Below are 27,805 nucleotides of genomic sequence, written 5' to 3'. Positions count from 1 at the left end.
GAAGTTTTACTGTATGTTTATAGCAGCACTTGACCCACTAAAAAGGATACTCATACAGCAGTTTCTTGTACCCAATGACCACATTTCCAGTGACAAAGCAAATTAAATATTATTTTTATGCAAGTTTCGGCTTGACTTAACGACATCAAGACTTGTCATGTTGAGGCATCATTATACCTGATACTTCTAGCTGTGTGCAGTATCTCTACTGCTGTGTGCAGTATTTCTACTGCTTTCAGGAGCACTGACTATATTTAATAAACAAATATTTAGTTCCTGATCCACAGATAAGCCCACTGAGAATATAATATTTCCTTAAACATGTCAGTTACCTGCCTCAGATTGATCCGATGTAAATCACAAGGAGGTAGGTCTGGTAAGAAATAACAACAGGTGTTTTATCTCACCACAGGAGATGGAAGATGTATAATCTCCTGTGATCAGGTGCAGCCGCAGCATCAAACACTGTTTCCCCATGCCGTTAATATAACTGTAGTGCGAGGAAATAGGGTGATGTTAGTTCAAACAATAGTGTTACAAACAACATGTTATTGTACTTCTTTTTATTTGGCTGGTATGTTCTATTTAAGATTTTAGTTTTATCTTGGTCCAATTTTCACATCTCTATGTGCATTGGGATATACATACATAATGCACTGCTTTTCCAAAAGCAAGTCTCATACATATTAACATTAGTTAAGTTTCAAATGAATGTTTTTAAAAGCTGATTGAGGTGATTTAACTTAGTAACAGTAACATTGGTGATTTACCTTCGTGACAACTGAACATTGATTAATTACCTTAGACACAGTAACCTTGGTGATTTACCTTAGACACAGTAACCTTGGTGATTTACCTTAGACACAGAAACCTTTCTGATTTACCTTCTTGACAACAATATGATTTACCTTAGACACAGTAACCTTGGTGATTTACCTTAGACACAGTAACCTTGGTGATTTAATACCTTAGACACAGTAACCTTGGTGATTTACCTAAGACACAGTAACCTTGGTGATTTAGCTTCGTGAAAACAACCTTGGTGAATTACCATAGACACAGTAACCTTTGTGATTTACCCATGTGACAACAACATTGATGAATTTACCTTAGACACAGTAACCTTGGTGATTTACCTTCATGACAACAACCTTTGTGATTTACCTTTGACACAGTAACCTTGGTGATTAACCTATGTGACAACAACCTTGGTGATTTTTCCTATTCCTACAAAACCCTGTAAAAATTGCTGAGGCAAGCACTTGTCTGGGGAGATACCCATCTGTCAATTTCCAGGAGACATACAACTCAGTATGCACACCAAACAAACCTGGACTTCAAACCAGATTGAAGAATAAGTAAACATACAATGTACTAATAATCCCCCTTCATCTGAGCTTTAGTAATGTTTGAGTAGGATCCTCAGAGTGTGTAAACCTGAGGCTGAGGCAAAAACTTGCCTTATGCTAGCTGCCTTACCCCTTTAGCTGTAAGTCTATGGAAAAGAATGTATTAAGATAATTCCATGGAAAATAGTATTTAGTAGTTGCATAATGGTACTGCTGTAACAAAATCTTTGATATTGGAATTCCAACCCATTTTCTTTTGTCCCTTCACAATGCTGTTGACTCAGTACTTCTAAGCCAGCTTAAAAAATAAAGACTGGTGTTCTGACTTAGTTCCAGAGAGACCAGTTTTGAACTTTGATTTACTATGCTTTACTCGAACCAGCATTACTCCGGGCGGGGGAACATATTGCCGAGTGAGAACATTTAACTGAAAGCTTTCACTGTCAGCTTTGTTTGGTCAATGCACAGTTCATCCCATCAATACTCTTATCAAGTGCAGAAACATCTGTAAATTTAAGGGTAGATAACAATTTTTTACACAAGTCTATGCAATTTAATTTTACTGGATTCCATCCAGTAGGTGCATAATGCTATTGTACAGGAAGGATGCATTGAAAGACATTGTTCAAGGTCACACACTTCAAGGGGAGTTAACCAATTTCAAGGGAGTTAACCCAGTCGACCTATGAACAGGACCACTTACAACCCTATGAACATGCTGGGGAAACACATCTACAAAAGAGAGCACTCTAAGGGGAGGTAACAAACCTGTAGGCGACTTGACGTGACTCTGGTCTCCGCGGAAAACTGAACAGCAAATGGTATGAAGAGTGTTGTGGATAGACGGACCGCCTGGTACAGAGAGATTGTTACAAACACTTTTTCTGGGGTCATCGTCCCGCCATTCAGCACATAACTTAGGAATGTCAGAAACACGATTAGCTTTGCCGAAACAAAGAAGGGGCCCACAATAAATCCACGCGTATAGCTGCTCTCTTTAACCCTGTGTATCTCACGTCTGAAAATGAAATTTTCCATCACCTTTCATCATTTCTGTAAGTTTTAGTGGAAAAAATAGACTTCCTGAGTAAAAGAGATAGTGTCTGCTGAAAATGGGAAACAAATAACGTTTTTTTGACTTTCTTGAATTCATATGCTATGCAAGAAAGATCATGTTTTGGCCAAGACAGATATAACGCAATATAGATAAAGATGCTCCTTAAAAAATCTACAGTCAATATGATGTATCGTAATTGAAATATTTTCATCAACCTATTAAATACATATAAACATGACAAAAGATTTGAGCAGATCATGCTTTATGCTACAGTTATAATATGTCTATTGTTCTTTTGCAGTTTATTTTCTTTTCTTCGTTCAAAATTATTCAAAATTGTAGCTCTATTCTATATGTAACCAAGGACCTTGTCCATTATAAAAAAAAATGCCCTCAGGGATTCAACATTTTCTAAACTGCATGCTGTTAAAAAATGTCTGATTTCAAAGTGTTAACCTAAAATCACTTTTTTTTTTTAAAGAACAAGAGGTATGTGTATTCAAATAACGAATACCAATAAAAAAAACTAAGTGATATATTGAAATAGTTTGGCCTGTATAGGAATGATACTTCCCAAAGAACGGAGGTGGATGTGATGTTTGTTAGAAGAAATACGGTATAAGTACTTGTGTTAGATATTTAGAAGATTGAAGTCACTATAGGGATTCTGTAACATTTAGTGATTTAGTGCACTGCAACATAACAGTATCTGTAAATGTTATTAAGTAGAACGTCACTAAATATGCTACAAGGGACAGGAGAAAGAAGATGAAAGTCAGTCTACTATTCTACCATTTCTGTAGGTATATATACAGAGTTTTAGCTTCGCTTTAACTATACAATTCAACATCTGAAACATGCAGTTGAACACTAATGCCATCTAGTTCTGTCTTTTTTTGTAGAACCCGTGTATATATATATATATGTGTGCGTGTAAATTGATGATATCTGATATTACTGTAAAAGATATGCATTGATTAGGTTGCTGTAGGGAATTTCCCTTTAGCTAAGCGGTAGAGCATCGGGCTGGAGAGCCAAGGGTCGCGGGTTGGAGCCCCAGCGACGGCACTAACTTTATCACTATTCCTCGTCCTACTACATTACATTTGCTTTAAATTATTTTCAATGTATTACCTATTCAGGTGTATAGTGTATAATTGGCCTGCAATTTGCATTTATTTAGTTATGATTATTTATCTATATATTATCTTATTATATATCATGTACCTATATTTAGCTACAACGACATCTGACAAGTTTCGTTAAGCACTGAAGTATACTATTTATAGATTTACATCTCTTTTCATGATCATTCAATATTGCTTAAATTACAACAGCTGTCAAAATAGAACGTGGTATTGGGATGTATATATCTATAATATTTAATGAATTCCAAATAAAATGCAATGCAGCGAAAACATAAAATATAAAAATGATCAAAATGCAGAATGCAAACAACTAACAACTTACATACAATAAAAGATACTATGAAACAACACACACAACACCACTTATAAGTCTGGCTTGTTCTAAAACCGGGGATGTTTTCAGCTACAGCTAAATTTTGTAAAATATAAAAAGATATAGAAAAACTTAAGACATAAGCTTGGAAAGAACAATGTTAGGTCATTCTGCACACCAAAAACCTGGGAGAGAAAAAAAAGGTTTGAGACTGAAATTATATGTGAATTTAGCTTTATTCCAAATTTAGCATTTCTTTTAAATCAATTATTCTGAATTTTTCTTATAATTATGAAACAAACATGATGGAGAGGAAACTAAATTACATTATCATTGATGGTCGAAAAACCTTATTTATCGGTGATTTTTATGAATCAAAAGGCACAATAATTATCAACTAGTAGTATAATGTAGTGGCAATGACCTCGGGTGAATAAATATCAAAGCTGTCAAGATATTTAAGAAATTATTTATCATCAAAATTGAAACCTCCAGAGATAATTATTAATCTAGATATAATTGTAAGACATGAATGCCCTGTGAAATTAGTTTCAGTGTTTCTCATTCCAGGTATTCTCATACCTAGAATATGTATAAGCTTTGATGAAAATCTGTTTAGAAATGAAGTAGCTAGAGTGATGACACGGAATTGTTTGACGACTTTCTATAAAAAGCAAAAATGACCTTGGCCTTGACCTTTGAACCCTGAAACACAAAGGTGTCCGAAATATTATCATACCTAACCTTTGTATAAATATCAATAAAATCCATCACTGAGGAAACTAGAACACTGACAGGTCAGTAAGGGCCCCGTCTTGTGGCAATACAACCCCCATAATCATCAAGAAGCAATCTGCCCATATAGCTAAGCTTGACGCTTGACATTTGGACTTCAAAAAGAATCGCAAGGAAGCAAAATATACATTTTACATGTACTATGATGTGAGTCTTGTTTCCTTCCACCTCCATATTTGCTGGGCTAACAGAAATGTAAATACCGGTGCAATACTCATTTGTTAGCTTTGATTTGTTTTATTTCACCTTATATACCTCCTCAATCAAAAGCCAGGGTCAAAGTCAGAGATACACTTTGTCTTTGGCGTTTGGACCCAAATGACCTTGACCATTAACACAGTGACCCTGAACTTTGGTCAGTTGAATCATTCTTTAATTCCGACCAACTTTGCTTCTTGATATCATAACAAAATGTTCATCAGTGAGAAATACAAAAATTGACCTTGACCCTTTGGACCCCATAACCAGGACCTAAGGTCAGTTGACTCTGTGTTCAGTTCTGAACAACATTGCTTCATAATGTCATAACAAAATGTTCATCAGGGAAAAGGTACAAAATTTAACCTTGACCATTGACCCTATGACCTTGACCTTTGGTCAGTTGACTCCATGTTTAATTCTGATCAACTTTGCTTCATCATGTCATAACAAAATGTTCATCAATGAAAAGATGCAAATTTGACCTTGACCTTTGAACCTAATGACCTTGACATTTGACCTTGATTTTTTTTACCTCAATGTGTATTTTTGTGAACTGAACATCTTGACCAAGTTTCATGTACATCGGTCAATAAATACCAAAGTTATCAGCCAGGAACAGAATTTGTGGATGGACAGACAGAGAGACAGACAGTGATTACTATAGGGCACCCGTATCGGGGATACGGGGCCCTAATAAGTTGGTAAACTGATGCCACTGATTCAGTTGATGATTTTCTATAAATTGCAATGTTGACCTTGGCCTTGGCCTTGACCTTGGAATCCTAAAGCATGAACCCACCCAAGGTATTATCATACTTGAAATCTGTATAAACTTTGATGAAAATCTGCTAAAAATGAAGTTGCTAGGGTGAGGACAATGAATCAGTTGAGGATTTTCTGTATACAGCAACATTGACCTTGGCCTTGGCTTGGAGCCCTAAAACACAGAGATGTCAGAGGTATTCTCATACTTGATCTTTGATTAAAGTTTGATAAAATTCCATTTGAAAATGAAGTTGGTAGACTGATGACAATGAATTAGTTGCTATAAATAGCAATGGTGACCTTTGTCTTCACCTTGGTCTTAAAACATAAACACATCTGATGTATAGTGCATACTTTTGACATTTGTATTAAGTTTGATGAAAATCTGTCAAAGATTGAAGTAACATCAAAATGCAAAGGGATAGGACGGGACAGACTACGGCAACACTACATGGTCCCCCTCCCCCCATATAGGGCAGAAGCATAAAAAATCAATTCAAGCAACAGTAACATTGGCCTAGAGGCAAATGCTCCACAAGTCAAGCCTGTCAATCTGAGCACTTAAACCTGCTGCGCCAAGTTTAGTGAAGATTAAATATTAATGAGTCTTTCAGAGTCTTTCTTTTTTTATGAGAAAAAACTTATTTATGATAAGAGACCTTGACATTGGACGGAGGGCTCAGAATCACGAACTTGTGTTTGAGATATGCAAGAACTTGACAATTGGACAAAGTTTGGTGAAATTAATCATAAATGAATAAATGACATCCTTGTCCTATGGATATGCACTCCAAATCATGTTTCATGGGTATGCACTCCAAATCATGTTTAATGGATATGCACTCCAAATCATGTTTAATGGGTATGCACTCCAAATCATGTTTAATATATCCAAGCATTTGGCTTGTGCACCATTAATAAGAATGGTGATAATTCAATTGACGAGGAGCTCAATTCAAGCAACAGTAACATTGGCCTAGAGGCAAATGCTCCACAAGTCAAGCCTGTCAATCTGAGCACTTAAACCTGCTGCGCCAAGTTTAGTGAAGATTAAATATTAATGAGTCTTTCAGAGTCTTTCTTTTTTTATGAGAAAAAACTTATTTATGATAAGAGACCTTGACATTGGACGGAGGGCTCAGAATCAAGAACTTGTGTTTGAGATATGCAAGAACTTGACAATTGGACAAAGTTTGGTGAAATTAATCATAAATGAATAAATGACATCCTTGTCCTATGGGTGTGCACTCCAAATCATGTTTAATGGGTATGCACTCCAAATCATGATTAATGGATATGCACTTCAAATCATGTTTCATGGGTATGCACTCCAAATCATGTTTCTTGGGTATGCCCTCCAAATCATGTTTAATGGATATGCACTCCAAATCATGTTTAATGGATATGCACTTCAAATCATGTTTCATGGGTATGCACTCCAAATCATGTTTAATGGGTGTGCACTCCAAATCATGTTTAATGGATATGCACTTCAAATCATGTTTCATGGGTATGCACTCCAAATCATGTTTAAGGGGTGTGCACTCCAAATCATGTTTAAGGGGTGTGCACTCCAAATCATGTTTAATGGGTGTGCACTCCAAATCATGTTTCATGGGTATGCACCCAAATCATGTTTAATGGGTGTGCACTCCAAATCATGTTTCATGGGTATGAACTCCAAATCATGTTTAATGGGTGTGCACTCCAAATCATGTTTCATGGGTATGCACCCAAATCATGTTTAATGGGTGTGCACTCCAAATCATGTTTCATGGGTATGCACCCAAATCATGTTTAATGGGTGTGCACTCCAAATCATGTTTCATGGGTATGCACCCAAATCATGTTTAATGGGTGTGCACTCCAAATCATGTTTCATGGGTATGCACCCAAATCATGTTTAATGGGTGTGCACTCCAAATCATGTTTCATGGGTATGCACCCAAATCATGTTTAATGGGTGTGCACTCCAAATCATGTTTCATGGGTATGAACTCCAAATCATGTTTAATGGGTGTGCACTCCAAATCATGTTTCATGGGTATGCACCCAAATCATGTTTAATGGGTGTGCACTCCAAATCATGTTTCATGGGTATGAACTCCAAATCATGTTTAATGGGTGTGCACTCCAAATCATGTTTCATGGGTATGCACTCCAAATCATGTTTAATGGGTATGCACTCCAAATCATGTTTAATATATCCAAGCATTTGGCTTGTGCACCATTAATAAGAATGGTGATAATTCAATTGACGAGGAGCCCTTTAAGTAAACCTTCTAGGTGTTTCAGTTGTTATTTGTTGTATTTCTAGTCATTGTTCCAAAGCTATATCAAGTACTGCAAGATAGACAGTTGTTCTAAATGAAAACAGTATCCTCTGAAGTTTTTTAATAGCAAAATTATTCCTAGGAAATAGAGCATAAATAAACTCCTGATCAATTCTGTTTTCTGAAATAGCCAGATTAAAATGGTTTTAAACTGGATTATGAATGCAGAATAGATTGAAAAGCATGCATCCGAAATTTTGCCTCTTTTTTCCAAAAGCATTTCTTACCATAAGTAAACCAGCAGCCAAATTAAAACGCTTTTAAATGAGTATGAACACTGAACAATAGTTTGAAAAGCATGTTTTTTTTACCTTTTATGCCTTGCCAGCATTAATTAAGCAGCTTCACAAAAGCACTACGAAAACAGAATCTATGATATTAACCATATTTTAACTTTGACAAATCTTAACACTGGCCTCCGAGACATCAGTTCTACAATGGAACACAACAGTACATTCCATTTATATTCCCAAACAGATATAATAATCTTCTTCAAAAAACATTTATATTCTCGAACAGATATAATAATCTTCTTCAAAAAATGAAGTCATCCATTTCTACAAGCATCAGTGAAAATAGATTGGAACGTATAGAAAAAGTCCAGAAACAAGCAAACCACTATTTATAAAGAACACGACTATTTATAATGAACACGACTATTTATAACGAACACGACTATTTATAATGAACAGGACTATTTATAATAAACACGACTATTTATAACGAACACGACTATTTATAATGAACAGGACTATTTATAATGAACAGGACTATTTATAATGAACGCGACTATTTATAACGAACACGACTATTTATAATGAACAAGACTATTTATAATGAACAGGACTATTTATAATGAACACGACTATATATAATGAACACGACTATTTATAATGAACACGACTATTTACAACGAACACGACTATTTATAATGAACACGACTATTTATAATGAGCAGGTCTATTTATAATGAACACGACTATTTATAATGAACAGGACTATTTATAATGAACACGACTATATATAATGAACACGACTATTTATAATGAACACGACTATTTATAATGAACAGGACTATTTATAATAAACACGACTATTTATAACGAACACGACTATTTATAATGAACACGACTATTTACAACGAACACGACTATTTATAATGAACACGACTATTTATAACGGACACGACTATTTATAATGAACACGACTTGGATAAAACACTGTGTATGTTGTACATATACTGCTAGTGTTGTTTATTGTTTCCGTGTTTGTAGGATAGCTCTTTAACGTTTACAGCTGCCTGCTGCTAGATACATCAATAATGTTTTTAAATTGTCATTTCCATGAAAAACCATTATTTCGTGAAATATAACATTTATTTCTACACATGAATACACTTCGTATGAGAGTGTGTTATGTAAATGTAACAAAACAGTAAGCTGTCTGATGTGCTATAACACAGCTGTTGAATCCCACTACAGTGACAAAACCTGTTCTCAGTCCCTGCTATATATATAATGTTCCATAACTTACTCTGTGATGACACAGCATGCTACATTACCACAGTCACCAGAACTCGTTTAGCAAGAATTCATCAACTGTTACCCATAGATTGACATTGACAAATTAAAAACAGAACAGCTTCCCAACATTTGGGCACTATTTCACTCTACAGTATTGTGATGTCATTATTCTGTTCCTGACATCGTTATGTCCACAACCATTGTTCAGACCAACTATTCATGAAGCAAATTGAACATTACTACAAGGTTAAGTCGGTATTATTTTGTAGAAAATATCACAATGGACTTAAAAAACAATTGTAGGTATGTAATAGAACCAAAACCACACAATCAAGTGTTCACCAGAATGCATGAAGGGAAATGTTTCACTTCAGCTCTCAAGAAATATATGGGTATGGGCAATGCAATCATGCCATCAGAAACAGAAAACCTAATTTAATCCTCGATAATCTAAACATCAAATATCAAATCATTAGATATTCCCTTGCAAAATCAGAAGTCAGTTATCACACAGTCAACCAAACAGGAATATTGGTGTTCTTCCTTATAACAAGTCATTCAGATTGATATGTCTTACCTGTGCCCAGCTTTGACCATCAATGCACATAACAGAAAAACTAACTTATTCAACGCAAAAACTTAATGTTGATGGAGATGCTGACAAAGTCAATGGATCATGAAAGGTATGCCCCATCCAGCTTTTGATGCATGAGTCGAGATGAACTACCTAAGATGCATCTGTGGTCCAAGTTTGGTTGGTCTACCACTTATACTTACAGTGAAACTAACCTAAATGCAAAAACTTAATGTTGACGCCAAAGCCACCGGAAACGCAACACCTTAGTCTCGCTTCCGCGACTTCGTGGCGGCGAGACAAAAACGCATTTTCCAAAACTCTTATCAATTGAGACGGAGAGTATTATGTAAACAAAGAGGACCAATGGTAGTATGATCCCTCCTAACCTAACGAGTATATAAGCCTTGTTCTATAGAAGTGTTAAGTATAACACATTAGACCCCTGTGACCTTAATAGCAGGTCAAGGTCATTTGAACAAACTGCAGAACAAGTATCATTTAGGCCTCAATAGATTTCTATAGATTGCATGTCATTTAATGTAATCAAAGTCTGGTTTGAATACAGCTTAAGGGTCCCTGTCCCACTGCAGGCAAAACACTAGAGAGTTCCACTGTAATGTTTCATACTTAAGAGTAACATCCCCTTCACTTCATTTTTTTTTTATATATAACTGTAGCTCAATGGGGCCAGAGGATTTCTGTTGACCACTCAGCTCAATAGGTTGGGGTGACAGTAAAGCAAATTGAAATCCATGGTTTGAATGTACCAAACAATCTTGTTAAATATGTTTTGTTAATTTCATCTCAAATTTTTTCATAAAAGACCTGCAACGTTTGGTTTTCTTTTCATCAATTATTGAACAAAGCTATAGTCATGCCGGAATAAATCAGTCTCCAATGCATTGTTACAGTTTTAATTGTCAGTGGTACAGGAATCCTTAACCCTTTCACAACTGTAGACAATAATTAATGGACTCATCCATAACAATGCATGGTAGAGTCTGCTTAAGTTACCTAGGGGTGAAAGGGTTAAATGGCAAAGGCTAACCTTATCAATTTCATCCGTAAACCATATAAGGATTGAGTGATGAATGAGTTTTGTACAGACAACAGCTGTTACTTAACAAAAGTGGACAGTAAATGAATGACATAGTTATATTTTCACAAGATACCAACACAAGTTAAACATCTGGTACCTGTAAAACTACATAGAATGACTGAAAAGCTTTTTTCATTGTTATGCAATACAAATTCAAAAACACATCTTGTTTGTGTACAAACACAATTTTATATGATAACGGATGTGATGAACCATTTTAAGGCAAGAAGAAAACACGAAGTTGACCTTTGATCTCTACTTCATGACCCCGAACCTGGAGGGAAAGTCATCAAAGCAGTAATCAATACATACAATATCTAACTCATTAAAACATCTTCACCTGTTAAAAAAAAGTTTTGTCATGACATTGATCAGATAGACAAACATCAAGCATACCAATACCTTATTTGGTCATGGATTCAAAGGGAAAATATCTAATGATGAGAAAAAAGAGTGATTGTTCAAGGGGAGTGGAACAAGCATTTTCTTTACCCTTAACTCAACTCGGTAGAAATATAAATTTAATATTCCCTTCCTGAACTACACTACGTTTTAACAGGTTTACATTTCTGACTGGTCATTGTGGTCATATGCAACAACATCAGTAAGCCAGGTAGTCCGAATTATTCTGATGTTTTATCGACTTTTTTTATATCGGTCTGTCGTCGATTAACATCAGAACTCCTGCCATCTTTAATATGCAGGAAATATGCGACCCGCGCCTGGAGCGCACTTCAAACTGATATTTTAGAAACAAATCGTCACTTTCACACACATGTCGCACCTGGATCGAAAGATCTATTCTTAATGCACAAGATGAACATAAATTACATGCCTCAAACAACCAATACAATCACTAAAAACATATTTATCTAACTTACTCTGTTTTATCTAGTTTTTATATAGCCCCGCCTTCTAATGCCACGTGACTAAAATCTTGCCGGCCTACATCATAACGTTGGGAAATACCTTCGGTAACGAGAGATCTCGTCAAGTCATGTGACATTGCTCATGCCCTAATTTTCATTAAAAACACGGGTTGGTATAGAAAACGTTGGAAAATACTTTTCGTAATGATCTTTGAAACATGTTATTGATACCACCTAGTGCATAAAGAATAGATCTTTCGATCCATGTGCAACATGTGTGTGAAAGTGACAATTGTTTCTAAAAAATCAGTTTGAAGTGCACTCAGGGCGCGGGTCGCATTTTCCCGCATATTAAAGAGGGCCGGAGTTCTGACGTTCATCAACGACAGACCGATAGATAAAAAGTCGATAAAACATCAGAATAATTTGAACTACAAGCCAGGATACCTCGAGGGTTAAAGTCCTTCCACTCTTATGTGTGGAAGCTGGTCCTTATTCAACCTGCATATGACTTTTATCAAATTGGAACCAAATAGAAGAGTAACTGTAAACCAGAGGCATACTGATATATATCCCCCTGTAACATCCACAAAGTTGTTCATGCCCCAGCCAATGAGAGGCCATGGTAGCCTATGTACCACTCCTAATAAAGTATCAACAATGTCTTCCCATAAAACCTAAGCTATATATAATGGCTATTGTTTCAGCCAATCAGAGGTCATGGCAGCCATCTTGAAAATCGAAACATAAACGTCCGTTAATGGTTTTAAAAGACATCCCCATGTTTTACTCCTAATTTACATGCCGCTTTATAAGCCTTATATCTCTTATACCATGCTGGTAATATATGCAAGAAAAACATCACTTTAAAGGGAGGTAACCAACCTTCAGTCGTTGTAAGGTGACCTTGAACTCGGAGGCATTTTGTACAGCAAATGGAATGAAGAGTACTGCCGTTAGACGGATTGCATGGTACAGTGAAACTGTTTTAAACACCTTTTCTGAGGTCATCTTCCCGCCATTCAGCACATAGCTTAGGAATGTCAGGAACACAATTAACTGTGCCGAGACAAAGAATGGGCCCACTATAAGTCCACGTGCATAACTGGTTTCTCTAACCCTTTGTATCTCAGGTCTGAAAATGAATATTTTTCTGTCACTTTCTATCATTTCTAGTTGTGTTAGTAAAATAGGTTACAACCATCTCTTTGTTATTTGCATTATTTCCATATTTTAACTTCGCTAAATATTCTTGAAGAAAAACGTGAAAAGGATCTGCCCTAATGGAAAAAAAATGTTATCACTTGTTTTTATTTCTAATTGATAATGGTGTGGTGGTACCATATATTATAATTCATATATGGTTTATTAGTAGTGATTGTGATATTTAGTTGACTAAGATTGTTAAAGAGTAATCAATATATATATGGTTTACAAGTTTGTGATTATAATATTCGTTGGCTAAGGTCTTTGTAGATTTTCTAATGATAAAGCTATGGAGATAGAAATATCATCAGAACAGATTAACTTTGACATTAAAGCTAGTTCTATCACTTGATTAGTTTGTAATATTTTTGGTTAATTTTAAATGTCTAATATTTGCATGAGTGACAATATATCTATCTCATCAAGATGCAGCTATTGAAGTAAGCAAGGCTAACTCTCTATACCTTGTTATATTAGTGCACGGGACAAATTTATATACTGTAGTTTTTAATTTAGGCGGGCTAACATTTCGTGGTTGTTCCGATAAAAACTTGTTCACTGGGACTTAATTTGCCCAAAACGGCTTGATTAATATATCACACACTCAAAAGTACTTTTGTATATGGATACTATATATTGTTTTGTGAAAATAAAATACAATATGAGAGTGAATTGATGTTTATCTTCAATATTCAGCAGAAATTAATTGACGAGCTCTGCAAATTGGCTGAATCAGTTTTGTAAATTTATTTATCAGCTCTAAAATTATTTATCTGCCATGTAAATTAATTTATCAAACAAACAAACCAATATCTTGGACATTAGAAACTACTCAACAAGTTGTAAAACTAGATGTCATCAAATTTCTATAACTCTCTACTATTGACCAATACTTATCATTCCATTACAAACTGCACAAAGCCAACCAGAGTCTTTTGGTCACTATTTACAGCCAAGACACCATGATTGACTTTAAAACTATTAACACTTCATAACAGGGGGGAATACATGTACATCAGTGTTTGAAATTGAGATTTTCGCACACACAAAAAAAACCATAGAATGTCAATGAAAATATGTAATGTAAAAAGAAACATGATAGTTGTAGACATTTGCTCAACAAGACACATTATGTGTTCGTTTCTTTATTCAGTTCAAGCTTTCCTTAAGAAAGAACATTCATAAGACAAGTTAGCCCTTCCCCTGCATATTTCTGGTCTTAGAGTCAATGACCAGACAAGGATAACAGAAGATGAAAAATACTGCACTTGAAGCAATAAGCAATTGCTATGGACAGGTATGATACAATATATTTGATTTCAACTAAGACAACAGAGTAATTCAATTGAAACATCTAAAGCATCAACAATCTTGACATTAGCAATTAAATTCTGACAATAAGCCACATGGATCATTACGACAGTATTTACATATTGTATGTCTCTAGCTGTTCCAGCACGTGGGGGTTTATTGCCTCGTAAAAAAACTGTTTGCATCACAATAAACCAGGTGTTTCCATGACGATACTAATCAATATAGTATCCATGACACCAAATGAACTACATACTGTTTACATGACAATATCTGTATCAATGTTTCCATGGTAACTGTACAGTAAGTTACCATAACAAAAAACATTGTTACCATGATGATGACAACAACAATATGGAGGTTTACAATCTATACCTGAAACTGTAAACTCTCAATAACGGTTCACTGGCTTTGGATACGGAAAACTTCTGAACAAAGATATATCAAATATTGAAAGAAACCAGGCTAGAACACAACAATAATCAGAAACATATGAAGCTTATATAAAGAAACTGAAACCTGAGAAATTTGTCACCGAGAGTATAGCCCAGACAACACCACCAGTCATAGCAAAGTTTTGTAGTGGTAGCCTTCATCATAGCAAAGTTTTGTAGTGGTAGCCTTCATCATAGCAAAGTTTTGTAGTGGTAGCCTTCATCATAGCAAAGTTTTGTAGTGGTAGCCTTCATCATAGCAAAGTTTTGTAGTGGTAGCCTTCATCATAGCAAAGTTTTGTAGTGGTAGCCTTCATCATAGCAAAGTTTTGTAGTGGTAGCCTTCATCATAGCAAAGTTTTGTAGTGGTAGCCTTCATCATAGCAAAGTTTTGTAGTGGTAGCCTTCATCATAGCAAAGTTTTATAGTTGTAGCCTTCATCATAGCAAAGTTTTATAGTTGTAGCCTTCAACTCAATGTAGAAATTACTGGTCTGTTTTATCACCCATTTACAAGACATCTACCTGAAAGAACTTCCAAACCTAATTATGCTAAAGATGGAGCACCCTTTTTGATTGCGAATTGCATTCTAAAATCAGATATGCTCCTGCTAATAAATATAGCCGCCATTCCTTTTCCATATGTTGTAAAATTATTTTCTAAGCTCTGGTTCGAAATCTTATTTTTATGCTCAGCTGCTTGCAATTTTGATATGTAAAGCAGATTATGATTTTATTATACAACATTGTTTGTTAAAGACAGAATTAACCAATGTTCAGTATTGTGTAAATTGATTTACTTGTGATTTATATAAACCCAACTAAAATTACCTGGACTGAGCTCTCTCCAAATTAACAACACACCTGTAAGCAGCTTTTACTCATTACAAGCATGATTTGATTATTTTTCAAGCAAGCTTAGATTTTTTTATTTCTACAAACACATAAGCACCAAGAACCATCAATCAGCTTTTGATAGCTTTTGGAATTCCAATTACTGATAATATTAATAAATAACAGTTAAATTTGCTCATTTTTTTCCCGCAAATTGGAATAGTGCTACTTTTAGGATTTTTATCAATAGGTGAAATGTTTTCAAAGCAAATTGGCCTTTTTTATAATTTAGTATACATTATTATTTTTTTATAAAAGCATCCATATACATATCTAATTTAAATATCATATGCATGTATAACACAATATTGCATTCACTTAATGACTTAGTGCTCCTACCATTTTCCAATATTAAGTAAAAGATGAAACTTTCAGGGAAATATTAACTATAGGATAAAAAATATCAGCAGCAGTTTCTTAGAACTTTATGTCGCTGTGATTAACACCTAGTTGTATGTAACCAACTCATCACTGAGAGGGTGAAAATGGCAGAGCTCAGCTGTTGCCAGCTAATAAATACAGAAGCCAGCTGATTATCCGAACTAAACAAAATAGATTACATAAATGGTTTGGACAATTGAGGTTCGGCTAATTTAAAGCTTGGTTAATCGAGGTTTGGATAATTGAAACCTTGAATAATTGAGGTTTGGCTAATTGAAATTAAAGCTTGGATAATTGAGGTTCGGCTAATTGAAAGCTTGGATAATTGAGGTTTGAATAATTCAAAGCTTGAATAATTGAGGTTAGGATAATTCAAAGCTTGGATAACTGGGTTCGAATAATTTAAAGCTTGTATAACTGGGTTCGGATAATCAGCATCCTACTGTATAGTCAGTTGGACTACAAATTCAGATTGGATAAAAACAATGGTGGTATCATAATTCTATTTTGGAGGTATTGTACCACACTGAAGGTACATTGTTAAGTGCTGTTTAATATATATTATAATATATCTATTTATTCATTCTTTATCCATATAATTAATTGAACATTTTATTTATTGTTTTTAAGAGGAGGGGATATTTTAGTGTTTTTCATAAACTGGTTTTAAAATTGATTGTTAAGTGCATATTGTTGGGAAGTTGGTGTTAGGTGAGTATATAGAAGCATGGCTAGAATATGCACACAATTTTTTTTCAATTTTTTTCCTCATCAAAGTAGTTTTCTATCTTATTCATTTTTAAATTCAAAATGAAAATCCAAAGAATTTGAAACATTTTGTATTGCTGCATATTCTATCAGCACAGTGATTAATCGATGCTTTGTAAAAATAGGGTTAGGTTTTCGGATGACACTGTCAAGCTAACCATGCATGCTATGAACAATTAGGGTTGAGGCTATGGCTAACACTGTCAAGCTAGCCATGCTTTCAAAAATTGGGGTTAGGTTTTGGATAACTAAGCAGAGAGGTGACAAGCAAATAAGGTTAGATCTATTGAAAAAAGTATGAAAAAGAAACAGAAGTTTTAAAACTTGCACTCCACATACAACTGTCCAAACAATTCTGAAGTATTATTTAACATAAATTAGTTACCAAAATATTAATTCGACAAATGTCTATTTTTTTTATTTTTTTTTAGCTTTCAATTAAAAATAAATTATAAATTCATATACCTTCAAAAATTTGGACGATTTCATTCAAAGTTTTAAAAAATAACATGCTTCATGCAAATGACATGCTGAAAAGTTTGGACAATATTTCAAAGTTTTGAAAATAACATGCAAACAAGATGCTTTGTGCAATCAACATGCTACATGCAATCTACAAAATTAAAACAAAATCTCAAATTCAAAAAGTATTTATACTTGTAAACTGCAATACATGACTTCTAAATGTTACATTTAATCAAAGCTAAAAGTATTAGTCCAATATACCAATGCGAAAATTAAAAAAATGTACAAGTCCAACTTTCAATTAAATAAGAAAATAATAGTATAATGCATTCTTTGTTTCAATAGATCAGGAGTTTTCTAACCAATCAAAGAACACTTTTTGAAATTCCTGGAGCAGAAAGAATCTTCTTTTTTTTGCCAAAAACTTGGGACAATGTTAAAATGGCGGACACATTCATATTTGAAACAATTACGTTAAGAGTCAATAATTTGTAATTTGGATATGTTTTATACAGTTAATTTTGAAACTTTAATGCATGTTTTTAATCATTAAAAACTCTGTGCACACTTCATATATTACAACATTTTGGAATTGAAAAGTGAAATCAAAATAAAAAGAATAACTTGTATTGTATATCTGCAATGTCCAATACATAATAAATAAACAACACGTAGGGTTGATTAAATCAACATGTATCAAAATATGATAAGAATCCCGACATGTGATTTTCACATAAGGATTGCATTCTCAAGAATTTTTGTGAGGGTGACAATTTTTTATTATCATTTCCAGCTGGAGCTTGAGTTTGAATTAATTTCACACACATATTGTATATAGTGAGTTAGCCAGACTCTGCTAGTATTTAGTTCTAATCCTTTATCACATTATTCAAATGGCCGAAATTGATTATTGTAAAATTTGGTCCTATATATGACCTATTATTTGATTGATTCCATTGGTTGAACGACTATTTCAAGACGATGCCAAGAGCTTGCAATATTTCATTTCAACATTCAAGAACCTTGTGTTGTCTTTCTTATCACCAAATTTTTTCAACAATTCTTGTGTATATATATTACTGATTTTGTGATAAACAATAGCGGAGTTCACTTGAGATTAATAAATGAAGTCTAGACGAGTCTACACGTTAGCAGGCTTGTCGCAAGCTAAACTGAAAACACCTAAAACCTCAATTTACAAATCTCAGAATGATTAATTGATTGTCCTACACAGTGTCACTTGCCTAAACCAAAACTTGTACCTCTGGGACGGCGTACAAATAAGACATCTAAAAGGTCAACAGTATTCCGATATCTTTGTCATACAAACCTGGGTATACAGAATCTATATGTAACATAACTTCCTGTGAATATCCCATTGGTGATAAAAAAAAAAAAAAAAATTTGCAGGCTTTGCTGGTGAAGCTGTTTCTATTCTTACACAAAAGTATAACGAATGGGGGATATGTGTTCTATTTTCAATCCAAATTTGAATCAATTTAAGTTAAACATCAGACACAATAAACGTGTATAATGTGGGGCACGGTGCTATCTGCTGAGGTACACCTTGGTATTCATTTGTCATTGAAGTCATTCCAAAGTATAAGATATAGACAACCTGCTGGAGCAATCTGTTAACTCCTTTACCAAACACAATATTTAGCTCCCACAGGCTTTTCTCTGGATTAGGCAGTACACAGGAAATTATGGTACATCTCTGTAAACCGAAAGTCTGTCCTTTCCAAACACAAACATTGGTCCTGGAAGTGTTCTGTTTAGGCAAGTAAACTGTATTTAGTATTGCTATGTATCTATATATGTAGGATATATTAGTATAGAGTATAGGGTCACATTAATTTATCCTAATGTGGACAATACAGTGTCTCATCAAAAAATATTGAAACATGTTTGTTTAATTTCCTGTTAAAATGAAGTACAAATCAGATTTTAACCATATTCACATTGCAATTTACAATTCTTTTTTATTTCAACATTTTATTGCTAGAAATATAGCAAAAGGATAGGGCACAAGTAATTGAAACAATACTTAACCCCTCTCCACAATTTACCATCAATGTTTGAGGTGACAAGGGATACAGGTGTCAGAAAACTAAGATTTTTTTCTTTTCTTTGAAAAGCAAAAAAAACAAACAAATTAAATGTTACTTATTAATAAATAAGCTGTTTAATGAACACAAATAGAGCCTCCATCCTTTCTTACATTCAATGATCTGTCATATATATTTCATAACTGTTTTGTTGAAAAAAATGCAATATTTGAAGTATTTTTTTTTTATTTCATCCATTTTTTATATTATTGTATTGTCCTCATTAGGTTAAAAGGTCACACCATACCAGTTACTACACATATTGCTATCTGAAGTAGCGTCCACACATCCCTATAGCCCTACTGACAAAATTAGTATTTGCAATTTTCATTCCATTCCATAATTTTCTTATTTAAATCAGATGAAGATCAGATAATGTACGTTTTCTTGTGAATTTTTATTCCTTGATAGTCCTCGTCATTTCAATTGCACGAGCTTTATATCCAGGTTTTTTTCTGATCATGATTGGATGGTATAAATAGTAACAAAATGGAATGGAATTTCATACAAATTTGTTTCTTTGTTTTGATCATTTCAAATTAATACATCCCCGCGAAAACAGAAATAGACTGTTCCTGATGTTGTTTGGGACCAGTTTATCATGAGTTCAGGGGGAGGTGTTATAAAAGCTAAGTACGGGAGAATTTGTCGAAGTTAAATATGATCTATTTAAAAAAAATATACTCAAAATCTACTTATCACCAAACTATATGGCATAAAAAACTTTCAAAATGGTGTAGAAATAATTCAAATTCAAGACTACCATATTCAACTTAATTCAACTAAATTAAACCTTTGATTCAACCAAATTCAGAGATTTCCAAACGAATTTATATAAATAAGGAAACTGTTACATATACTATTTATTTTTATTTTTTTGCTTCGAAAACAAATTCAAAAACTTCTGAAAAAAATGTCTGTGTAAACATTACTGTTGGTACTTGTTCATATAAAAACATATTGTTTTCAATCAGATAAATGAACTGAACTGAAAAAAATATGATGGCTAAATGGTCATAAATTTTGGTACATAATTTTCAAATGAAATTATAATCAGATTGAAACAATTTAAATTGTTAGGAGAAAATCAGATTTTATATAACTGAGAGGGACATGATAAGGTGAATATCAAATTGAATATGGTAAGATGTCTCTCTCTGCTGTATTGTGGAGTGAAATATTGTTATTAAAAACAGAAAAACGAACAAAATATTCAAGGTTGCTTGAGTTATAAATTCTACTGAAGGAAATATATATACATGGTTGAAGGGCTCCAGCTGTGCATATTAAATTCTATATTCATTAGTGCATATTTAGGAAAAGATGAAAAATTATTGGGAATCATGTTTCTGATAATAATTTTCATGAACTTGATTGAATCACCAGCTGTTGGCAGAATACTTAGTTTTTTTCTTTATAAAATTTATCGTTCTAAAAGAGATAAATTTACTAACTCTTGCAACCTTGTAAAAACAACAAATGCTTTTCCACCGCATCTGTTGTCTTTGTTTCGTTCTGGTTTTTGTTTCAATAAAAGCAATGATAATATCAAATTATGTATCATTTTTCCTGTAAAGAAAAGCACGTCTTCCTGTAGTCACTGATATTGGAGATTACATCTTTATGAAATTTGACACTTACTTGCGTAACTTGCTGACAAGTTCACCAAACGGTTTCTCCCAACAATACATCTTGATAACCCGCATTCCAGTGATTATTTCATTCATTACTTTCACTCTTTCATCTGTGTGAATGGCTGTTTTGTGTCTATAATTTAAAAGAAACGTGAATAGGAATAATCAATACATTTCATATATCACATTTTTTAAGTAATTGTGTCTGTTGCGTTTCCCCCCCCCCCCCCCCATGACAAAAAATCAAGCTAAATAACTTTTCTAATAGTTCTACCAATATGAAGCAACACAACTACTAAATGTGTCATATCCTGTGATGTACTTTCAAGCATGACATTCGATCATCTTGTTGTCTACCCAGCTGCACTAATGAGAAACGACATCCTGGGAAGTAATGAAGTAAATGTCCAGTGCTCAATGAAGAATCATCATCCATTCTCCAGGTTTTTTAACTGTAATTAGCCGCAGATTTACAGACAACTCAGCTCTAACAAATCTGCCAGAACCTGATCAATCAAAACTGATGTGAGAGAAATGCTGTTTAAATATTTAAATTGATTTTAATTAGATGACAAATGATGTTTTATTAATCTGAAAAAAAAAACTTTCACAATATTTCAGAATGAATTTCAGAAATCAAAATATGTGAGTAAATGACTTTCTACAATTGAAAATTAATACCAAAAAAAAGAAGAGTAATCATAACAAACCTCTATGCAATGTCCAATTTTTAAGGATGGAAAACTAAACATACTTTGAAAACTTCAAACTTTAGTGTTTTTAATCATGTCAAATACAATTTTTTATCTTAATCTCACTGATCACATGAACCCAATTTTTGTATCAAACTGATTTGGCAAGATAATATTTTACATCAATACTGAAGCTTCTCAAATAGCTAAAGAGATTAGTGTACATTAAAATGTACCTACTTCAGAATACATATTTGAATTTTAGCTTTAAACTCTATCATCCCTGAAAATTTCATAATGAACTATTCCAATCTTTGAATTGGAAGAGTTCAAATGTGTCTCAAGGGGTAATGAGTTAACGACTTGTAAATATTGAAATATGCCTCTACTAGACCTATATACTTGTGGGTTAACATTGCATGACTGTTTGTAGTGTAGTTATAATATTAACCTGTAACCTGAACCTCTCCAGATACCACGTACAGATACTGCTTCAGTGCGTTCTCACTATAGTCCACAACAACACAAACACAGAAAGTACATGAAAGATACGATATACTAGAAGCTTTCTATATTGTAGTTTCCATTACATGAAATTGTACCTGCCATTGTCGGCCGTAATGACCAAATCTGTTGACAATGTTTGAACCCTGGTGTGCTGAATTTCCCTATCCAAATTCAGAATGTACGTATGAAGTAATGCTTTTGAACTTGTTTGAATTTTCTGTTCTGACGTTGTCCACATGCAGTATCTAATCCAATACCTGTTGATTGATTCCTTCCAAATGATCAAATCTCGTTTCATAATTTTTTTTATTTTTTATTCTGGATTTCCAAACTCATCTACGTTTTCATCCTAGTCCTGGAATCTTGTGTTGTTGTTGTTGTGGGGTTTTTTTTGTTGTTTTTTGGCATTTTTCAAATATGTATGTTGGTTTCCCACATGATTGAGGATTAAGATACCTTTCTTGTTATATCTCATGCCAAAATTGAACTTCTCGCCCAACAATTTTGACTGGTGGCAGCTATAATACACAGGCAACCAGTCAGGTTCTGCTTAAATTACACATTTAAGACGGCTGCCTCCACAAATTTGTGTCAGGTGTGCGCAAAAATAGGTGCCGATCATAACCCTTGTTTTAACAGAAACTCAATATGTCTGTGTTTTAGCACTTTATCTAGCTGTGTATATCACCCCAATATTACTAGATATCTGGGTTTTTTCACCCATGTTTAGCATTCTCTACTGTTCATTACCATGCTTTTCAGTTCTATTATGGATAGTCATGGTTACCCTGGCTTTCATCCCAATCATCCAGTCTGGTTTCGACATTTTTTACCTGTAGATATACCTGCAGATTTTTACCAACTTTTCCTACCTGAGTTTTGAGAATAGCTTGCCCATCCAGCTCTGCACAGGGACGAGGAGAAGCAGAACAACAAACCCGGCGAGCGTAGAAGGGCCGAGCTCCTGCCAGAGAATGATGAGGACTGGTATTGCCTGACAGGGCCCCACCCACAGGTAGTGCAGGAAAATGGCCGCCTGTTCATTATAAAGGGGTTAGTATCAACGTGTAGCCCAAATAAAGTGAATATATGACAAATCTGTGACAATATGTCAAAGTAGGGACAGAGTATAATTTTTTTCAAATGGTTTAAACATTAAAATAAAATTTCCATTTCATTTTTTCAACCTTATTATGATCACTTTAAATGCAATTTTACATCCATAACTGTAAACCAATACCATCAAATAAAGACTTAAATATCACATTTAACATAATAAGGATGATATGGATGCCCCTGGAATTATTGAAATATAACTCAAATTTTTACAAAATTCCTGATTATTTCCATTCCAGATTTTATGATTTCTAGAAACTATCTACTTGGTTTTGTGAATTAGGCCCCTTCTGCCACAGAAATGGCGCTGTACACGAACGCATCATAAGTTTATCTATGCTCAGCACCCTTATTGGTCAATAACAGTATAAAGAAAAGCAGAGGATTAACAAATAAAAATTTGGCCAATTGTTCACAGATTCATCAACAGGACATAAATTGTACAGTGATTGATGTAATAGACATGCTTTCCTGGCGTGAATGTTAGTACAACAGGCTGAAACAGATGACATATCAATAACAGCATCTACATAACATTGATCATTAAAAGCATGTGAATTAACATGCATATACTGTAATTAGTCTGCAGCAAGACTGCAAGATTTGGCAGTAACCAGTACAAAATTTTGTTGTACCAAACGCATCCACACTTATGGGTAGCACACACGTTGGTGTGTATATCTGTGTTATCAATATGTTATTGACACCCTACAATGAATGCTTATGAATATAAACATGGAACATTTCAACTCATGGCTTGAAAACTGGCTGTCAAAAGGTATATAATGATTTTGCCTTTGAGGCTGATAGGGTTGATAAACAAATAATTTTAAAATATATCAAAGACAATCCTGTCAAAATGTGATCTATTTCAAGTGCCATTTTGATCAGTAGGTAACATAATTATGATCAGGATGAGAACATACCCCATAAGTTAAAAAACGGCACAGAATATTTCTTTAAGTTCATTTATATAAGGAACATAGTGGAAAACTGATATTTCTTTTCGTACATGTGACAGAAACAGGTCATTTGAACGCAACAGCAAATGACACACATTAAATCTAATTTTTTCGTAATTTGCTATTCATGATATTTTATGTGAAGATCAAATTTTCAAGTTAAATTTCTCAGAACGAATCTTGATTAATATTACATATAAAGAAAATGGATGTTACCACAACATACTCAAGCGTCACCAATAAGTGGGTTTTAATGTTTATCTGGCCAACTAGTCTAAATTTGAGGCACCATTATGATTAATATTAGAATTAATTTGAACGCAATATAATCTCCCGGTATTTCATAAAAGTCTGATGAAGAGTATATTTCATATGTAACATTTAACATGTTTGATGCTGTTTTAAACAATAAAACAGTCCTATTAATTGGTGAGACAAATGGCGAAAATAGACTGAAATAGATGAAAGCTTGTCAGACATGTTTTAACAGTACATTGTTCATCAATATTGTAACGTAAACATTTATCTATTTTTAGTTTTATTATTTTGCATTATATTTTCATTTTTTTTAATTAGTTGAAGGACATTGAACACCTGTTAATACTTGTATTAAACAGGACTGGTATATGTAGGTAAAACCTATTTCTACACACACCTGCTAATACTGTATTAAACAAGACTGGTATATGTAGGGAAAACCTATTTCTACACACACCTGCTAATACTTGTATTAAATAAGACTGGTATATGTAGGTAAAACCTATTTCTACACACACCGGTTAATACTTGTATTAAACAAGACTGGTATATGAAGGTAAAACCTATTTCTACACACACCTGCTAATACTGTATTAAACAAGACTTGTATATGTAGGTAAAACCTATTTCTACACACACTTGCTAATACTGTATTAAACAAGACTGGAATATGTAGGTAAAACCTATTTCTACACACACCTGTTAATACTTGTATTAAACAAGACTGGTATATGAAGGTAAAACCTATTTCTACACACACCTGCTAATACTCTATTAAACAAGACTGGTATATGTAGGTAAAACCTATTTCTACACACGTGTTCCTTGCTGAATGATGTATCTAGATAAACTTACCATGTTTAAGTATAAATTTAGCCTATAGTAATGGTCCCATTATGTGTTATAGGATTTCACGTCATATATCACTTGATATCGGAGCAAGCTCACCACAATGAATACATTTTATGAGAAATGGATATCACTAGTTATACAAGTGTATAGTCAGTTTTACAGGGAAGGAAAAACCTGCTGTATCCCACTTTATGTTAAGAGAGGCGACCAATATATGGGGACCCCTATAGTTTCTTCTACATAACGACACTGAAGAGACCAAAACTGATCTGCTGCCTCCGTTCCAACCCCTAGAATCTGCCTTTCTTCTCTCTAACCAACTCTTTCCTTAAGATGGTGTCTCCCTAAAAACCCATCTTCATGACCTTGACCTTAGCTGTTGTAAGGGCATGAATTCCCAAACAACCAGCCAGACAAACAGCTTATACATACCACAGAGGGACAGACAGTGATCACATAACCCCTATATCTATCAACCCCTTAACTCATTCACTCATGAAATTTCATAATGACGAACTAATAATGTTCCAACCTTTGAATTGGAAGAGTTAAAATGTGTCTTCAGGGGTGAATGAGCTGCATTGCTGGTCTACACATATCAGATCTCACAGTTCTTTAGAAAATATTGTTTGAAATTCATGATATATTATGATTTGATAACTGTGACCTTGAAGGCATATCAATGGTATTTATCTACGGAAACTTTATATAGTCCCCTATCACATATTACTACAGTAACAACTTGATATAATGTCCCTCGCTCAAGTTCCACCTTACTTACCATCAACATATTTCAAATCCCTTCCTCTCCTTTTTTTTCCGAGAATTCCTTTAAACAATTCCCTCAATTTATATCCACATCCCTTTATACGGCCAAAATTTCTCTGGACAAATCACGATAATGAGGTTTTACTGTGTTTGTGAATTATTATGATCCCAAGCCTTCTTGAACTTGACAAAAATAGTAATAGCAGAAAAACATGTCTTCTTTATTGCTCATTGTGCTGGATCAATATTTCTCTTGTTTAATTGTGCCTGATAATGTTTGGATCTCTTAACACAATTGAATGCAATAATTAATACCTCATGAAATATCAGTGATTAACAGTACTGTCACCATGGTCACATGATGTTTACAGTAGTCACCATGGTGACAGTAAAGGTTAACGAGCTTCCAGGTGTGTGGGCAACTGTGTTAATGTGTTAATAGTGAAACATGTGACTGCAATGAAAAACGAACAAAAACAGTGATAATATTACTTATTGAACAATCATAATTTGTCAAGTTCCAAAGTACACATGTCGCCATAGAATCCAAAATGATGATTAACCACGAAAAAAATAATCAAATGATTGATCAATTGTGGTTATTATTAGTACTGAATTAGTCCCCAAACCTCAAAATGTCCAAGAACAATGGAGAATAACTTTTTGACAAAGTTTTACCTCAATTTTGTAAATAATTTGCCCATTATGCTTTGTGAAGGGATGATGATGAGAAGGAGGCCGATTCCTGCAATCGACGATGGTCCCATGAGGAGCCACAGGATGACCAGGACGGCGATCACCTGACATGGACCGATCAACAGGAAGTGGAGGAACAAAACCGCCTGAGGGTCAGGTCAAGGTCGTGGTTAATTACAGGTAAAAAGGTGGTTTTGTTGGACCATTATGGAATAAAGTGTTTTTTTGTTTTATCAACAAATACATATACTAGCCCCAAATAAAAACAAGAGGCCCAATGGGCCTGCATCGCTCACCTGGTATAAATCTCACACTTGTAACCTTAAAAGTGATCTAAAATAAAGCTACAGGCAAAATATCAGTATTTATGATTAAAATTCATTCAAAAGAACCTATTTTTTTTTTTTTAAACATTTCACCCCTGTGATTTAAAGACGAACAGTCATTATGTTGAACAAATTTTATAGCCTTTCATCTCAGGATGCAACTTGCAAAGTATCAACATCCTGGGACCCATGGTTATTCAGAAGAGGTTGTTTAAAGATTTTAAACTTTGACTCCTGTGACCATGAATATAAGTCAAAGCAGTCCTTGATCCCAGCATGCTACTGACTAACTATCAACATCCTGAGCCTTTTGGTTATTCAGAACAAGTTGTTTAAATATTTTGAACATATTTGCTCCTTGTGACCTTGAATATGATTCAAGGTCATACATTTAAACAA

General features: G+C 34.0%; 1 protein-coding gene across 5 annotated transcripts in view; it reads right to left on the bottom strand.

Moving 5' to 3' along the window:
- The window catches only part of LOC110465236 (multidrug resistance-associated protein 4-like), a 131,730-nt gene that overhangs the window by 85,166 nt on the left and 18,759 nt on the right, over positions 1-27,805 (bottom strand). For 2 of the 5 annotated variants that reach the window (XM_021520933.1, XM_021520934.1), the window contains exons 6-7: positions 23,301-23,464; positions 21,237-21,362 (exon numbers count right to left, since the gene is read on the bottom strand). In XM_021520933.1, the coding sequence (XP_021376608.1) occupies positions 21,237-21,362; positions 23,301-23,464 (290 nt within the window). Of the gene's footprint in view, positions 1-2,117; positions 2,368-12,914; positions 13,165-21,236; positions 21,363-23,300; positions 23,465-27,062; positions 27,227-27,805 lie in introns of all 5 variants that reach the window. The other 3 variants (XM_021520935.1, XM_021520932.1, XM_021520936.1) reach the window with 3 other exon arrangements.

Source organism: Mizuhopecten yessoensis, unplaced genomic scaffold, assembly GCF_002113885.1.
Source record: "Mizuhopecten yessoensis strain PY_sf001 unplaced genomic scaffold, ASM211388v2 scaffold11065_2, whole genome shotgun sequence".
Lineage (NCBI taxonomy): Eukaryota > Metazoa > Mollusca > Bivalvia > Pectinida > Pectinidae > Mizuhopecten > Mizuhopecten yessoensis.
The sequence above is the reverse complement of the archived record's forward strand: the minus strand, read 5'-3'. Positions and strand labels throughout refer to the sequence as shown.